The sequence below is a fragment of the Pyricularia grisea genome (genome assembly GCF_004355905.1).
Source record: "Pyricularia grisea strain NI907 chromosome Unknown Pyricularia_grisea_NI907_Scaffold_4, whole genome shotgun sequence".
NCBI lineage: Eukaryota > Fungi > Ascomycota > Sordariomycetes > Magnaporthales > Pyriculariaceae > Pyricularia > Pyricularia grisea.
In genome coordinates this window covers 4,205,635-4,223,529 of record NW_022156718.1, presented here as the reverse complement: position 1 = coordinate 4,223,529, position 17,895 = coordinate 4,205,635, and the positions used below count along the sequence as shown (strand labels likewise).

Below are 17,895 nucleotides of genomic sequence, written 5' to 3'. Positions count from 1 at the left end.
AATTTTTTTTTTTTTTTTTATTTTAAAAAAAAAAGGGTTAACCGAAATAAATCCGATATCGATTATTTAAAATTCTATATTAAATTTTAAACGAACAAATTAAATCGATAAAAAATTTTTAAACGTTTTATATTATAAACCGATCGTTATTTTTTTTTTTTTTTTTTTAATTTTTAATTATATAATTATAATGGATAAATTAACAAATTTTTTGGGGGAATTAATCGAAAAATTATTTTTCCCAAATGTTAAATTTATTAACGAATTTTACGATAAAATTTCGAACGTAAAAACGCTTGTATAACGTCGATTTAACGTAAATTCGAACGAAAATAATTTCCCTTTAAATTTTAACCAAAATACCGAAACGGAATTTATCGTTACATTATTTACAAATTACGAATTTACGGATTATAATAAATTTATGGTAAACGGCGGAAAAAATAACGTTTATTATTTATATATTTTTAAATTATGGAATAATCTTTTTAGTTTATTCGTTATTGGGTTTTGGTTTCGCCGTTAAATCCCAAAAAAAATAAAGTTAATTTAATTTTAAAAACGTTCCAAAAACCTAAATTGGTAAAAATTTGGAAATTTTACTAATAAAAATTTTCCCAAAATAACGGCAAATTATACGTTATTTGCAAATAATATATACAAATATTAAAATACCTTTAATTTAATAAAAAAAGCTAATAATAATATAGCGGAATAAATACCCTTATACGGTATTGTAATATTATCGCCTATACCCGAAAAGGATCGGAAATTTAAACGACGTCCGGTAATATTATATTAATTAACGTCGATTTTCGGTTAATAAATTACTTTTTTTTAAAAAAATGTAATTATTTATATAACCATTTATATAATTATTTATTATAATTTAAATTTATTTATTTTATATATTATTTTTTTATTTACGTAACGTTAATAAAATATTATATATTTATATAGGCCAAAAACGTATAATAATATTTAAAAAATAAAATCGAAAAATTCTACGTCCGATTTTATATTTCGTTATGGAAAAAATTTAATATTATATACGATTTGGAATTTAAATTATTCGTATAAACCCGAAACGACCGATAAAAGGTCCTTTCGCCATAAATATTTACTAAAAAATACAAAATAATGGTTAAAAATATTATTACCCAAACGTTGGTTAATATTCCCCGAAAGGGGAAAATATTTTTAATTATTAACGGGTGGATTAATTTAGGTTTAAAACACGTTTTTTAGAATATTATAGCCGTTTACGTAAATAATAATTAAATACGCCGTTATATTATTTTAAATTTTATTACAATTAACGTTAATAAAACGAAAAAAACGATTGGTAAAATTTACGGCCCAAATTATTGTAAAATATAAATTGGAAGGTAAAATATTGGTTATTACGGCCGATAATATATCCAATTTTCGCGCCAATAACGTAATAGCGGAATTTCGGGTTTATAATTCCCAATTACAAATATAATTAAAAATTTCCCAATTATTTTATATAACCTACGTTTTATAATTTGTAAAAAGGGTTATATATTAAAATTTTTATATTATTAAAATAAATTTCCGCGTTTTTTTGGTTAATTTTTATAATAACGAGGATTTAATTATTAATAGCACGGACGAAAATAAAACGTGGAATATTTTTCCAAAATATATTATCGTTTAAATAAATAATACCAATATATTAAATAATTCGAATATTATTTAACCTAATATTTTATATTAATTAAAGTATTTGGCGGTTTTATTTTATTAAAGCCCCAAACGGATAAAAATTTTTTGTAATTTGCAACAATTTACCGGTAAATATAGATTTAAAGGTTTTCGATTATTAATCAAAAACATTTAAATTAAATAAAATTCGACCATTTTAATTATTACGCATATTTTTTAATTTCGTTCAATTATAAAAATATTTATTTAATAATATTTTATTTCGCCAAATGGTTAAAACGATCCGGTTAATATTATTTTAGCTAAATTTCAAATTTTTAACGAAAATTAAATTATTTTGGAATATTTATTAATAACGATTAAAATTATAGCGGTTTTTACCAATATTTTTAGGGTAAATAAAATGGAAATAATTATATATATATTATTTGGATTAGGAGTTATCGGTATAGTTTTTACCAATTTCGAACGTAAATTTTAATTAAAAATTCGAAAATATCCACAAACGGGATAATATATTAATTTAAAAACCGTAATTTTAACGACGCGAGCAAAATTAGATAAATATATCGATTTAATTTAACGTTATTACGTTAAAAAATTATATTTTTTAACCGTTATTTTAATTTCCCCGACGCGTACGGATTTCCAAAAAAACCGTTTGCGATATTATATAAAATATATTAATTAACGTATAAAAGATTTAATCGCCAAAAAAATTAAACGTTTAACCGAATTATATTCGAAAAAACGAAATCCGAATTTCTACCCGAGAAAAAAGTTAATTTAACCGGGTATTAACCCGGTTTTATTTATTTTATAACGTAAACCGAATTCGAAAAAATCCAAATATATAAACAATTAAAATTTAAACCCGATAAAATTTTTATACCCTATCGATCGATCCGTCGAAAAAAATATCCGGTTAAAAATTAAAATGTTTTTAATATAAGGTACGTAATATATTAATTTTATTATAATCCAAAATGTGGATAATTATACGGATAATTATACGGATAATTATATATATTAATTTTTATTTATATTTAATTATAAAAAACGATAATAATATTTTTAATTGGTAGGTTATATATAAAATAAAATTCCCAAAATTCGCCCAAATTACCCGCGATATTTTAATTATATTTATTATTTTAATTTTTATCGAACGTTTATAATTATAATTAGATAATTTTATCGGTTTTAATTAATATTTTTTAAATTTATTTATTATTCGTAATCGTATTATTATTTATATTTCGATTAAAAAAAAATTTATTTTTTTGGTCGGTATTAAAATTATTATCGTGGAAAACGAATATTTAAACCCGGAAAACGAAAAAATTAAATACGATAAATTTACGGAATTTATCGGTTTTATTTATAATTTGGGTAAATTAAATAATAATTTTAATTCCGATAAAAATAATATTATCGAAATGGCCGTTAATAATACCCCAATTCGGGCTAATATTAACCGTATATTTCCATTATTTATTTCCATTTAAATTGGATTAAAATATAGCAAAATTTTTATAAAAATTCCAATTAAAACGTTAAAACGGGTACGGAATAATATATCGTATAGGCGTAATTTAAAGAATTCTCAAATGTAAAATATTGTTAAATAAATTATTTTTTTTCGTATTTTATATTCGGTTAATAAAAAAAAACATTACAATTAATATTTGTTATTTTTATTCTTATTATAATTTAATTTATAATATACGAAAAAAAACAAAAATTAATAATAATAATAATAATAATAATAATAATAATAATAATAATAATAATAATAATAATAATAATAATAATAATAATAATAATAATAATAATTATATTGGAAAATATATTATTTTATATTACGTTTATTTTGGTATAATTTCCTTCGGAATTTTACAAATGTTAATTTTGAAATATTTACGTATTTACGGGCTTTACCCACGGGGGCCCGCGGGCTGCCAAAAAAACCCGCGTTCAAATTTGGGCCGGGTTGGGCCCCCCCATAAATATTACAGTCTACCCGCGGGCCCCCCGACCCACCTACTTGGGCCGGCGCGGGCCCCCATGGGCGGGTTTTGGCAGGCCTTATCCTCAACCCGCGAATCGAGATGATTACGACGAAGAGTTCTACGAGGATGTCTACAGCGACTCATACTCATACGATGACAATGATCGTCGCCTCTACTCCTGGCATCGTCCAGACACCAGTGGTTGTCGAAGAGCTTCTCCCATCCTGCGGCTCTGCCGACGCACCTACATCGAGTTGACTGAATCCAAAGCTTACCAACAAGCATAGACGGAAATGCGCTTCCTCGGCGAACGAGGCCCCAAGCTAGGACCGATACCCACGACAGGCCGCCCTCGCCGCGCCCGCTTTTATACGCAAATGTTCTGGCTTTTGGATAGTTCCCACAGCCCACCTCGTTGCGCGGCCACGCCTTCCTCCCGCCCAAGGCGGACGTCATGCCACGCGACGTGCGAGATGCTATTAGGCGTTACCGTTACTACGTCAGTAACCCGACGAGAGAGAACGACAGCAGCGCGCCGATGCTATTCCTCGACCAGTCGTGGGCGCTGACTTTGGCGCAGCTGCCGAGCTTGGAAAAGCCGGCGATTGACTTTGAGACTACGCCCGACAAGCAAGAGATGGACTCGATTGTGGACTGGGCCGTCCGCGACTGGATCTTCCCCATGTATGTACCCTGGCGGCGCGACAACCCACAGCCACAGATGGACTAGCACGACCGTGTCGAGGCGCGCGAGCGGTTCCTGTCTGCGATGGGCAACTCTGTGTGCAAAACCAGCTGGCGCGGCCTGCCGCATCACTATAGCCCGTAGTGTCCGAATTCGCAACACCACTCGTCGTCCAAGTGCGGGTATTGCGAGGTTCGAACACGCCGGGAGTCCAAGGACATGGGTCCAAGATTGCTAGTGTGGACGGTGACTTGGACCCCGAAGCACGAGCTGGAAGACGGCACCGAGCTCGTCTTGCGTCAGGTTGCCGTGCCGCCTTATGTCCATGACCTTGAGCCTGAGGAGGACGGCGAAGACGAGGTCATGCCGAGGTACTGGGATACAGACGGTCGAATTTTCCTGGCCGCCGCCCGATGTGATGCCTCAGATACGCCGCTAGGGGTTTCCGCCCGAGGCGGACAGATAGGTGTAAAAGTTCTATTTCTGAAAAATAGCTTGCTTTAAGTTCAAATTCGGTATTTTTGTCCTGGGCACGGGTATTGATCCTCTGCGGGTGGCAGTCCTACCACAAGTCTACAAGAGTAGCCGGGGAATGGAATGCACCGGGAATGCCGGCTGCAGGGAGGCTCCATGCCTAAATCTGTCGAAGGGTTCTGTTATCAGGTCCGGTACATAACTGTCTTGGTAGGTATCATAGATAGGATTGGGTGTTGCGAACACGCTTGAGAATCCCTCACATGCTCGAGCTAATCTGGCAATTGATAACCGTTCGAGTGGGACTTTATTTTATGTTGTTAAATCATTGGGCATTCACACATGGTCGGCGTTTGTACCACACAGGGCTGAGCCTTAGAAGCCGCCCTTGCCATGAGATTACTGTATCTAGCCTATTAACAATCCCTAGAAGAGTTGAGGCATAAATTTTGAATGAACTGCAACAGTCTTCACCAAAGAGCCAGGCAATGCCACGACTCTCGTCTCTTTCATGACCAATCTGTTAGCCTATTAGTAACTGTTCGGATCGCCAAGTAACCATATTCACCCGCAAATCCGCGATATGATGTTCTCCAGAACACTTATGCACCGAAAAGGGCTCCTCTCTCAGGAGAGAGTTCGAATGACAGGCATCTGTGCTCGGTATTCCATGATCATTCCTGCAAGCCCGCTCAGCGCCTGTGTTTGAAACGCCTTTTGCTTCCATGCAGTGATCCTAGCTGCCTTGTTCGCTTGGGCCGGCGTGGCGGTTAGCTTCGTCACAGCCTCTTTCTGTGATTTGAGAGTTATGGCAAAATTCATGCCCTGGATCTTTTTTTTTTTTTTCGGGGTGTTTCCGATGGACGTACCGGCCAGATCCGGGATGAGTAGGTTCGCTGACTTGGGCGATGGTTCGAGACTCGGTGTGGCTGTTACCACACGGTGAAAAAAAAAACCAGGATAGGATTTGTTAAAATAAAGAGCACAAGGATGTGAAAGACCAGCGGAACGGGTAATCAAATATAAAAAGTTCGTATTTCGAACTTGATTGAGTCGAGATTGAGCTCGTTTTCGACGGTAACCCGTATTGCTGGTAACATTGGCTTTTTAGTGAAACGTAAGCCGTTCCAAATTTCTACCAAATTGATCGAGCACAGCCCGAAGTCTGGCAGCTAACTGATCCGGCCACCCCTGAAAGTCAGAGTTCCAGAAGCAAGGTAGCCACGTGCCAATCACTGGTACTTCGCCCACCGGCCTCAAAACCGATGTGCTTATCCAGTCGGGGAAATCCATTGGAACGACGGAGATTGTTGCTCACTTTCGATGTAGCAAAAGAGCGTTGATATCAGTCAGGCGAAAATGCTTCACTGATTTGGCAGTCTTAGAAGCCGCCAGTCAAAACCCGAGATTAATCGTGGAAATAGTTCTAGCGAATAGATATGACGATAAGGCTTGGGTTGAAGGTGCTTCTCAACCCCTATTCAATGTATTATATTACACATGATCTGGCATCTTAAAGTGGGAGACGAGTAGAGGTAACTTGGCAATGTAGACACTTACTCCAAGTTTTAACCACTGTGCGGACAAAATGCCCCGGTTGGCTTTCGTAAAGCAATATTGAGGGGGGAGGGGGATAGAGGTCTTAACAGTGAGATTACGGTAACTTACATGCACAAGGTGACAAAGTGCGAAAGCTTAATTACAACTGGGCAAAAATTCAGCACAAATTTACGAATTAAAAAAGTGGATTGCTACTCCTGCCAAGCTAAAGATGATCATCTTTCCAACTGAGTCAAAGCTTGTCGGTCAAACATGCTATATATAAACTACCATGATTGATCATCTATAAAGTAACATCTATATATATATATATACAAAATCTTGATTAATTATTAGCACAGAACTTAACTCAGAATGGCTATCGTTCTCTCAGCTGCGTCAACGTAAGAAGGGATGTGGGTAAGGGTTTTATTACTGAACACTACTATAAGACTCTTGACAATCCTCCCAAGAAAAGGGGCAGGTTTCCACTCTTGCTTCACCAGGCCCATGAGTCTTAATTTATTTTTGGTCATTTTTTCCTTCGTTTGGTTACGGTGTCCCTTTTTGCGTCTTTTGAACTCCGCTTCCTTTGTACCTATTTCCTAATTCCCATCGCAAGCGATGCATCCACTTTCGCTATTTCTCGTCTTAGCCTTTACCCTGACAATAGAGGCGAATATGCCGAACAAGCAAATAGTAAAGGCAAACTCAGGTTAGGCGCCTACCATTAAAAATCTTTCTAGATTTGAATGCTGACATTTATTCTAATAGTTCATGGAGCCGACAACACCCGGGTTCGCTGTGGCGTTGTTGCGTTCCAACCTGATGGTCAAGTTTGGATGGTTGCATCCAAATCGGAAGGTTGGATACTGCCAAAGGGTGGTCTTGACTCAGAGAAAGACACAAGTCTGGAAGAATGTGTAGAGCGCGAGGCCATGGAGGAAGCCGGGCTTGAACTTACTTGGATCGATCCCCTCGCGATAAAAGAAGGCACTCTCCATTGGTATACGGCCATAGTAACCAGCAATGGGCCCCGTACCGATAAGGAACTAGACAAGCAGAAACGCGCACTTCCCCAGGTAGTTTCCGTCAAGGAAGCATTCGCACAGCTGAGTCTGGGGGACCAAGACAAGAAAGCAAGCATGAAGAGGGCCCTAAGAGCTGCGGTTTCGTACTGGGACCCGGCGAAGAACTGGGATTGCGAAGAGTTTACGACAATGCCGATATAATAGGCTTGTGGGGGAAGTTTTTGGCTGTATTATCAATCAAAAAATAAAGCTTTATTTCTGACATACAAATTCAATTCTCGCAACAAGTTGGTAAAGAGCCTTTATCTTATATCTAGGAGGTTTCGCGGTTTAATACAAATCGTGTCCTATGGATAGGTGATCCTGCTTTTTATGCCCCTGATGAGTGGATCATGCAGCGCCACCAATAAGTTTATCGGATCCTGCGGCGATTCTTAGCTCTAAGGCTTCTTTTTCTCGACCAGCTGCCAGTCTACCAATAATCAGATTTCAAAAGGGTCCAACCTCGATCACAAGGATTGCTTCTTTGCCATCAACGGCCAGATCAAGTGCGAGGAGGGAGAGTTCTCACATGCAAAACAAACCGTCTTGTCCACAAATAAGGCTTTTTTTTTCCTTCTCGGTTGTAAGTAGAGAGTCATGTTACAGTGTTGGCGGGTGCTCGTTTGGAACCTAGAGTTCAGTACTTGAACACCGACAACGGTGCAAATCATCTACCCTAAAAATGGGGGCAAACATGTTTTAAACACGGTTAATCCCAGAATACCCCCTTTATTGAGCTAAAATCTCTTTGACAAGAAACCTCATTAACCAGGTCCCAGTCCTGGTCACAGACGACTGCGTTGGCAACATCGAAACAAAGCTTCTCTGCTAAGCCATGAGGGGATTAACACTGGTGAGAAACGAGGGATGCTTGTGCTGGGATTTCAAGTCCTTTGGTTGTGTGGAATAATGGGTTGGCTTTTGGCTTCTTGGTCCAAGTTAGTGTAGTAAAAGACAACATGTGCAGTACGGTATACCCTTCACTGCCGTTCCGAAAGTAGCGTCCCAGATGGACATTTGATATGCAGAACACCAGTCTCGGCTCGCCATCCTGGTTCTGAAAGAGGGCGAATCTCGAAACAAGGTTAAGATTGAGTGCTTGGACCTCAGGTACACTCTAGACTTCACGACAGACGAGATAATCGAAGAAAAATACCTTCCTACCAGTTTTAGCCGACATTGCAGGATCTGATCCATTTGCGGCTCGTGAAACTCGTACATGTAGTCGTCGCTGTTGTTTCAGGACGTGTGAGGCTTGCCAGAAGCACCTGCCTATACTTCTGGCTGACCATAGACTAAGAGTCCGTAGGCCAGTTAGAATCTGCTCTAGCTCATCCGCAGCGTCGACGAAGGTAGAGCCACTCATCTACATGGAGCAATGAGCTTAGGGCACAGAGTCGTTTGGTGATCTGTCTGAGAGTAGAGCGCCAACCTGTCTGGCGTGGTGTAAGTTTGATACTGTGTGGGCTCTGGCGCTTGTAGCGACTCCCTTGTAAGATGTCTGATCCTCCGGTGGAGCTACTGTGTACGCATCTTATCACCACAAGATATATCCTCTCTAGTGATCTTGGCAGGCCTCTCGCATCCAACATCGCCCCTCAGCTTTCCCTAACCGAGTACCGGCTCTTGATGCAGTAGAGACATATATAGTCATGTCTGTTCTGGACGCCATGGATGAGTTACTGAAGCCTCCACTGCTCCAACAAGACCTTCGCTTTAAGCTCTTAGCATCTGCAATGCTCGCCAGGATCCTATCAGCAACACCATATGTTGTACTCTTCGTACCAGAGCCACTCTGGGTGGTCAAACGCAAACTGAAGCCTCAACTTGTCTAATTTGATGCTCCCGTTCTCGCTGTCATAACATATCTTGTTCTTGTAGTTGGCAATCTTCAAGACCGGGCTTTTACACATGTGGGAGCTGCACGGGTCGTCGATGGAATTTTCGAAAACTTCGTTGCGCCTCCATCAAAAGAAGCAGTAAAAGCTTGACATAACCTACTGCCTACAACCTCCACGCTTAAATGGTATCCACAAGATGTCAAATACGGTTAGCTAGCATTCCCGGGCGTTGGTCAAAAACGAGTTTAAGGGCAGCAGCTGGATCACATTTGGACCAATTCTGCGGGTCTGTCTCGACATTCTTGAAGCAGACAAAAAGCCGACCCAGCTACCACAATCATCTGCGAGGATAATGTAGTACATAAAGACCAGCAAGCAGGTAGCAGATTTCCTCGTCAATTAAACAGTGTCGCATGTCTGGGACATGAGTCTTCAGGGCTCTAATACGATGTTGCGACCAGGCGTCTCCATACCATTTCAGCAGATGCGCGCAGTCATACCTGTCGCAAAGCACGGCTAGCATCTACATCTCGATGACTGAAGGAAGCTCACGGCGGTTGTCTGTGGCGAGAGCTGGGGATATGCCTGAGAGTGGAGAAGCTTGCAGAACATAACGGTAGTCTCGACGCCGCCATCTGACATGAGAAGATGGTAGATGCGCTCTTTACTCCTGGTCTGAGCAAACTGGGAACTTTCTGCAAAAATTCCGTTGAGCATACATTCGAAGACTGGTGAGGCAGATACGAGCACAAGCGAGCCTATGAGATCTGTGTGGCCTCGGCGCTGTTGTGTTATATCAATCGATAGTCGGTTTTGACACCATACCCAACTAGCTACGGTACAAGTACCAGACCGCCGGGTGGATATATACCGAGTTGCTTCGCCGCCAGGGTGGTGGTTTAAAGTTTATATGTGATTCGACAGTAAGGAAAATCGCTGTTGTTAACCAAAGCGTGATCTTTTGTAGAAACGACACCACAGGTGAAAAAGCTTCAAGATATATGACAGGCAGAAGCTATGGCTCAGGCTTGGTAGCTTAAAAGTTTTCCGTATGTTCTTTTGGGCTAAAACCACAGCAAAAGATTCGCATTCTCTATCAAGCTTGGTGTCTCATTTGCTTATCTAGAAAGGAAGATGCTAGGTCTAGAACCGCAGTAGTAATCGTCCGCCTTCAGGTGAACATTGACCTGGGAAATCCCTCCGCAGCCCTAAAAGAAAAGTCAAAACCTCTGCTGAGAACCAAAACAAAACGATTGGATTTGTGAAAACACAACGAAATGGGTGGAATGACATCGCAAACGAAACAAGTCTCTTCTAGAGCCACCAAGAAACAGCCTCCAGCTGATAAGGTAGGTCCCTTTTGTCGTTCCAATGCGCAGACAAAAAGATCTTCGCGTGAACAAAAGCCTCAGTACAAATGATGGGAGACTTGCTGTTGATGCATCCGAAAGTACAATCCATAAACGTGGTAGCATTAGCTATGTTCGTTCACACGTGCGTTGCCAAATAGTGACACACGTCCCACTGCCTTACGAAAAGACATTGTTACTTTTTCATAGCGATTTTGTCATGTTTGACGCGACATCCGTTTGCGCCATTGTCTCCATTCAGGCAGTCAAGGCATCCATACCACGAATTTTTCTGCAGGGACATGCAGCTCTCGATATGTCGCAGGAGCAGGAATTCAGGAGGCGCTACTTCGCTCTGCGCACAAAGTCCTGACAAGCCTAGCGCCGTACGGCAGTTCGACCTGCCGCCTGTATGTTTTGCTGTCTTCTTTCGCAAATAGGGTTCAACGGACAAGAAATGCTGGAAGTTGTTGCGATTGAAGAGTACCTAGCTCTCCAGCAAATTCTTCTCGTTCAAAAGGCAAATGTAGTCGTCCATTTTGTGCCGGCCCACATTACATCCGGTACCAGCATGAGGCCACTTTTGCCTGTTGAAGGGGGCATACAGTGCGTTGAAATATCCTTCCGCCATGAACAAACGCCTCTCGTCAAGTGCATCTGTTGCAAAGATGGAGGAGTAAGTTAGTTGGCCCACGTTTCATATTTCAGGAGGTTTTGGCGGTAATGAGATATTCGAGTTAATCTTACTAATGATCCTGTTGGGCATCAGAGGATGGTTGACCAAGAACTGAGCAAGACTGGTTTGCGAGTCGATTGGGCCAGCGTTGCAAAGAAGAAGTTGCCAGGCTAGCTCGTTGAATTCCTGCGCCATGTCCGCCACATATGCAAAGACAAGCATGCGACACACTTGTTGACATTTTTGCCTTTCTGAAGACTCCAGTTGTTGAGCCCGTCTATGTTCGTTAATCCACATGCTTCCAAAGAAGCGAAGAATGTGAGTGGATTGGTATTTCTCGTGAAAAGCAGCAAGTTGCTCCATGAGTTCCAAATTGGGTGTTGGAATGTTTGCTTTGAAATGTACCATTTCGCAGAAAAGCAAAGTGGCAATGGCGTTGTCCTCTGGTAGTGCCAGGCGATACACATGTCCACCTTAAAAAAGACATGACCGTGTTAGCAATGAAGGTAAATGCCCTTTGAAAGAAAAATGGCGGACTGACTTTTACGTGCTTCTGCTAGGTCGCTGCCTTCCTTGAAAGGGCCTCGGAGCATGGATTTGAAGACGGTTGATGCGGTGATCAAAGCGGAGGAACTGACAAGAATCTCAACGTTTCTCTCTAAGATTGTGTCGTCATTGTTCTGGCTGGTACTCGTATCGCTGTCTTCCGCCTCGGTGGAATTAATTCCATGGCCGCGTGGTGCTTTGAGAATCAGAAGCAGGTCGCCGTCCGGATCGATATCGATGCGTTCTACATCCTCCTCTTGCAGTTCCATCTTGAAAGCGCAATGGTGCGAAGATGGAATGTCGAATGCTGTCGAAGTAGCGCCAAAATATGGGGAAACCCAGGGTGGCTGTTTGTCACAAGATAAGTACAGGATTCGCGGTGCTTGGAGGCAAGAGCATGGAAAAAAGAGGAAGTAGGCAGTTGACCTACAGTACAGGTAGGGTGGGTCCACTTCACAGTCCAAATTCGAGTCCGGCATGGCATGGGAGCAAACGCTTCATCAGGAACTGATCACCAAGTGAGGCCTTTCTCAGATCAGGGTCAACAGAATGTCGACAATTGACAGACACATGGAAACTGAAAAAAAATAATATCGAATTACAGAATCTAACTTAACTTGAGGACAAAACAAAGATATTTATTGACACAATGAACACAGCTCTTTCTACTATATAAGCAGCATACCTCGATCGATCGCCTCTCACCAGAACTCAATCTACATCAGAACAGCCGCAGCACCAACAAGCGCTGACAAGAAAACGACACCAGCGCCGAAGGCACCCTCAAACGCAGCACCCCAGCCGGAGCCAACCCTCAAAGCGCCAGCAGCGTTCTTGCTGCTGCCGCTACCGCTACTGCCAGACGCGGCGGCGCTGCTAGCGGCCGACAGCACGCTGGCGCAGGTGCTGTCCGACTTGGGGTTCGATACGAGCGTGGCCTGGCCATTGAAGCCACAGGCGCTCGAGGACTTGCCCTGGTTGTTGTAGTAGGCGTTGAGCACGTTGCCCAGCTTTTCGGTGGAGTTGCACATCGAGTAGAGGCCGTACGTGCCGGTGGTAGCATTGGCATTGATGCCGTCGCAGGCCTTGGCGTCCATTCCGCAGACGGTGCCGAACAGGGCACCGATTGACTTGGCGTCGGATGCGGTCTTTGACGAGGGCACACAAGAGAGTGACTGGTACATGCATGAGCAGACCGTCGAGTTAGGTGTCGGCGGCAGCGTCTCGGCAGCCTTCCACTTGTCACCAATGGCAGGGCAGGCGCGTGCCGTGTTGGTGGGCTGGTACGAGTCCTGGGCAACGCCGGTCGGGTAGCCGGACTGAGCGATCTGAGTGGCCAGAGCACCAAAGTCCTTCATGGTAGTGACGGTGTTGCCGGAGGCGGAGACAAGACCTGGTGTGGGGGTAGACTATGTTAGCATTTAGAGTTTTTTTGTGGAGTAGTGGAAGCCCAATATCAAAAATAACATACCATAATCGTTCTGCTCCTCAAAGTATTCGTACACGACACCACCAGACCAGACTTTGTTCATGTCGTTGCTGTAGAGAACTCCAGTCTCCTGGAAGATACGCGCGGCAGCACCGCCGGGGTTTTGGCAACCATACTCGGAGAAGAAAGCGGGAACGGAGTAGTTTTGAAAGAACTTGGTCCTCTCCTCGTAGCCACTGGACTGGAACGTGCTCTTGCCGCACCACTCATAAATATTGTAGCCCCAAAAGTCGACCGAGTCATCCGTCTTCCCGCAGTTGAAGTAGTTGGCCAGGTTGTCCCTCGTGCCGGAGTCGTCGTTGGTTGCATAGCCAACACCCAACCAGCGACCCAGGTTCTTGCTCTTGATGTATGCCTTGGAGTCACGCACCGCCGCCTTGACGAAAGCCGAGGCCTGGGTGTTGGTGGCGTTGTTGGTGACCTCGTTACCGGCGAAGAAGCCAAGCGTATTCTCAAACTTGGACATGTTGTCAATGACGGATGTGTACCTGGAAAGTAGCGACACGTCCCAGGAGGGCGAATCCCGCTCAATCGAAACGTCCGGGGAGCTGAGATCGGCAATAACATAGATGCCAGCATCATCGAGGACCTTCATGCAGGCAGTATGGTCTTTGGTGGGGTCGATGGCGTAGACGCGGATGACGTTGGTGCCGAGTTTGCTAAGCAAGGGAGCATCTCGTTTGCAGCCGGTCTCGTCCGCGAGAGGGTCGTTGATGTTTGCCGACGTCGCGTCGCCCTGACCGTTGACGTTGACGCCCTGCTGGTACGCCACGCCGCGAATAAAGAACTGCGTCCCATTCTTGAAGAACAGGTACTGACCTTTGGCTGTGATAGGCGAGGTAGCTGCAGCTGCAGTAGATGCAAGTTGTAAGACGCCCAGCGCCTTGGCGAGTTTAATAAAACCCATTGTGGAGGTGGAAAATAATTGTGTGTGGGCTGTAATGAGTGGTAGTAGCACAGAGCGACTTGACGCCTTGGTTGGCGGCTAGGTCTGGGCGTGTGAATGGGGTCAATTTCTCTTGGCGCCAATGCGGGAAGAATCTAGCGGATGGTCTTGGCTGGCCTGGGGAATGCTTGTTGCCGGCAGGGGCTCAAATTGATTGTTCTTTTGCGAAAAAAAGAAACCAAGCGAGGGACGTGAAGAGGTGGACAAATGGAAGAAATCAACCGATTAAAGAAAGCCCAACGAATGTCGACTTTGATTGCAGTAAACAGGAAGAACGGATGGGAATGGGAGGTGAAAGAGCAAGAGAAGGGATGAAAAGGAACTGGAAACGGGATTTCTACCTCGAACACTCTGGGTGGGTTTGCCCTCGACCGACATGTTACTTAGATCAGGCTGCCTTAGTCATCTAAGCCCCCAAAATACTTGTTCACACTGGGCAATACGTCCTGATCAGAGAGTCCCGAGTAAGGTTCATCCTGCAAAAATTGTACCTCAAATCAGGAGAAGCATAGGATTTAGTGCACAGTGCAACTCAGAGGAGACGGCGCTACCGCATGAACATTCAGGGGGATGGGGCTGTCTCGGGACATCCTGTTTTTAACGGGGCGCGAATTTCGACCAAACAACTCCAAATCTCTGCCAACTGGTAGACAAGTCCAGCGGGGATCCCAATGTCAAATCAACCCAACTGATTTGGCCCCGGCCCAACCTTGCAAAATTAGCGTGGAGGCGCCTGAGATAAACCCGGCCATTCCCTCAGCCAAGATGCCCGGTCGCCTTGTGGGAAACGGATGACGCGGCTCCATTTGCAAAACGTCAACACGACGACGTGCCTCGTTTAAAAGCGGGACTGTTATTTTAAGACGGAAAGAATCTTGGCAGCTGTTGGAAAATCACCAACAAGGTTTTACAAGAGACTGTTCCTCCGATTCAATCGGCCAACTGTTAAAAGTTTCGGATGTGATTGCGACTGATTAAAATCTAGCCATTTGTATTTGTTTCATCGAATTTTCACCAATTCATTATGAAAAAGATGAATGAAACAATAAAAAATAAATAAATAAATAATGAAAAAAAAATAGGCTCCCGATAGATACCCTTGGCAACAAGCGAAAAGGAGTCGTGAATTTGTCGCCTGGACACAACTTACTCACGCCCGCAATCTCCCGACACAGGCGATGTGACAATCTCGACCAAACAGAGGGTGACATCTACTCAGGAAATACGAATTTAACCACTAACAAGAATCCGGTACAGATCATTAATCAATAAAAAGAAGGAAAAGTTTTTTCCGGGGAAATTTTCAGTCCTTCTTCTTGTTCAACCTGGGCAGGCAGAGCCACAGCAGTAGGAGAACTGCAAAAAGGGCCAGGATGATGGGCTGCAAAACCCAAACCCCCTTGGCCTGTGCGATGGCTCCGATTGCAAACGGCAGCACCGCCGCACCCGAGCCGCCAAACGCAGCTGCGAATCCAATGGCGCTCACGTGCAGGTGCTTCGGCAGCAGCTTAGTAGCCACAACAATTGCTGCCGGGAATAACGGGCCAATGAAGAAGCCCTGCAGCGCGACAGCCACAACCGAGACGTAGAACTGGGGCACCAGCCAAAAGACGAGCTGCAACGCCATGACTGGGATGAGGTACAGCTGCAAGCGTGGGAACGTTGTCAGTTACAACCAAGAAAAAGCAAAAAAAAAAAAAAAAAGGAAGAAGCAAATTGAATCGGCAGGGAAAATCATCAAAACTCACAGTCACGGCCAACTTAACCCCTAGCCTGGGCGTCACAAAGCCTAGAATAACCCGTCCGACAACCAGCCCCAGCCAGAAACCCATAGCAGACATGCCGCTCTCGAATCCCGGCGCGTTCCGAATCTCCATCATGAACTTGACGATCCAGCCGCCAATCGCAACCTCTGCACCGACATAACACAGCAGAAAAATGGAAATCAGCCAAGCGACCCTCGCGTAGCCCTTCTTGAACAGCGCCTCCCGCAGCGCTCCCTTCTGCGGCTCCCCGCCGCCGGCGCTGCGAGACAGCGAGTCTCGGTATGCCTGTGCGTTCTGTGGCCAAAACGCAGCCGCGGACGTGACCAGCTCGAGAGTCGCGAGCCCGATCATGAGGTAGTAGTAGGCGTACCAGGGCTGGCCGAGCCGGGTGATCATGCTGGTGGCGATTAGCGGGGAAACGACGGCGCCGACGCCATAGAAGCCGTGCAGGAAGCCCAGGATCTCGTCGGCGCGCGCCATGTTGCCGATCCAGGCGTTCCAGGCCGCGTCGACGAGCCCGTTGCCGAACCCGGCCAAGCTGAAGGCGACGACCAGAACCGGGTACGGCGGGTGGCAGGCGATGATGATGTAGGCGGCCAGGTGCGCCGAGGGGGAAATGATGGCGACGCCGCGCTGGCCCCACCACAGGTGCACGTAGTTGTTGATGAGCGCCGAGATGGTGTAGCCGATAAATGGCGACAAGAACACGAGCGAAACGACGAGGTAGCTGAGGTTGTAGTACTGCTCCAGGTAAGGGATGAGTGGACCGTAGGCGGCGTCGTTGGCGCCCGCGACAATGAAGGCCCAGAAGGCGGCCGCGAGGCGCACAATGTTGCTGCGCGGATGGTTCCAGCGCTGCAGCACTTCGGTCGCCGTCGTGGGATGCGGGAGGTGTTGGTCCCGTTCGGCCAGCGATTCGCTGCTTATCCGCAATGAATTATCGCCCGGCGGTGTTCCATCCTTCTTTGCGTCGTCTCCAAGGCGGACGCCTTTTCCCCAGCCATTACTGGCGTCGCCATTAATGTCGTTCTTATTGGCTTCGGTCGCAAACTGCTGCTGTGGAGGGAGCTCCTGAAGCTCAGTTGACGTGTGTGTGGCCATTGTTCTTGCGACAACGTCAAGCGGCGCAGGCTAAATGTGGCCCGGTTCTGTGATCGGGATCATCGAGTTCCAGGACGCCGAGGATTGACTTCAATCAAGTCTTTAAATACAAAAAATTTCACCCACGTCACTTCCACTGCATCCATAGATCTCCCAAAAGTCTTGGCTGCTTTGCACCCCGGTATCTCATCAGCAAACCATTTGCCTCGAGAACCAAAAAACCTCATTCCAGGTGGCTCCGACCGCCTGGAGAAAGAGCGGGGTCTGCACCGGTTTCCCCCGCGTCCTAGGATTGCTGGCAAGATTACTGTACTCTATGGTACTATACGGCCTTGGGTAGTGAGTTCTAGATCTAGACTAGACCTAGATTGACACAGAGGCCTTTGTGCTGGGACCAAAAAGGTTTAGACCACAGCGGTAAAACATCGGCTTTACCACTCCACCTGATCGGGCTCCCAGTTCACCAGAGGTTTTGCCGCCCGGAAAGACGGCGTTCTGATCCGATGATAACTCCGCCGTAGCGGAGTTGTCTGTTTTGTTCAATTACGACTGCAGAGTCACAGCGACTTTTTGGTCTTGGCTTCCAGCCTTTTCTGGGTACACCGCTAAATAGAAACAAAAGCAATGCGATCACAAGATTCCCAAGATTCGGTACAAAAGTGTGGCTCGGTATTGCGTCAAAAACCTTGTTGCGGGGCCCAGGCCCGGT

General features: G+C 44.3%; 5 protein-coding genes across 5 annotated transcripts; 2 read left to right on the top strand and 3 right to left on the bottom strand.

The window, feature by feature from the left end:
• Positions 1-4,155: 4,155 nt before the first annotated feature.
• Positions 4,156-4,755, top strand: PgNI_07957 (uncharacterized protein; the record flags this gene model as incomplete). The annotated part of the gene is made up of 2 exons (XM_031127961.1): positions 4,156-4,385; positions 4,617-4,755. Coding segments are annotated over 2 exons (369 nt in total), but the record flags the coding sequence as incomplete, so codon positions are not given.
• A 2,325-nt stretch (positions 4,756-7,080) lies between these two features.
• On the top strand, positions 7,081-7,631 carry PgNI_07956 (uncharacterized protein; the record flags this gene model as incomplete). Its single annotated transcript, XM_031127960.1, has 2 exons — positions 7,081-7,114; positions 7,174-7,631. The coding sequence occupies 2 exons, from the start codon at positions 7,081-7,083 to the stop codon at positions 7,629-7,631; spliced, it is 492 nt and encodes a 163-aa protein (XP_030980740.1).
• Positions 7,632-10,858: 3,227 nt separating this feature from the next.
• Positions 10,859-12,153, bottom strand: PgNI_07955 (uncharacterized protein; the record flags this gene model as incomplete). The annotated part of the gene is made up of 4 exons (XM_031127959.1): positions 10,859-11,017; positions 11,216-11,319; positions 11,410-11,811; positions 11,886-12,153. The coding sequence occupies 4 exons, from the start codon at positions 12,151-12,153 to the stop codon at positions 10,859-10,861; spliced, it is 933 nt and encodes a 310-aa protein (XP_030980738.1).
• A 309-nt stretch (positions 12,154-12,462) lies between these two features.
• On the bottom strand, positions 12,463-14,626 carry PgNI_07954 (uncharacterized protein). Its single transcript, XM_031127958.1, has 2 exons — positions 13,356-14,626; positions 12,463-13,277 (listed from the first exon to the last, which is right to left on the bottom strand). Exons 1-2 carry the CDS (start codon positions 14,278-14,280, stop codon positions 12,601-12,603), a joined length of 1,602 nt encoding a protein of 533 aa, XP_030980737.1. The 5' UTR covers positions 14,281-14,626; the 3' UTR covers positions 12,463-12,600.
• A 776-nt stretch (positions 14,627-15,402) lies between these two features.
• Positions 15,403-17,504, bottom strand: PgNI_07953 (uncharacterized protein). The gene is made up of 2 exons (XM_031127957.1): positions 16,068-17,504; positions 15,403-15,964 (listed from the first exon to the last, which is right to left on the bottom strand). The coding sequence occupies exons 1-2, from the start codon at positions 17,184-17,186 to the stop codon at positions 15,623-15,625; spliced, it is 1,461 nt and encodes a 486-aa protein (XP_030980736.1). The 5' UTR covers positions 17,187-17,504; the 3' UTR covers positions 15,403-15,622.
• Between the last annotated feature and the right edge of the window lie 391 nt (positions 17,505-17,895).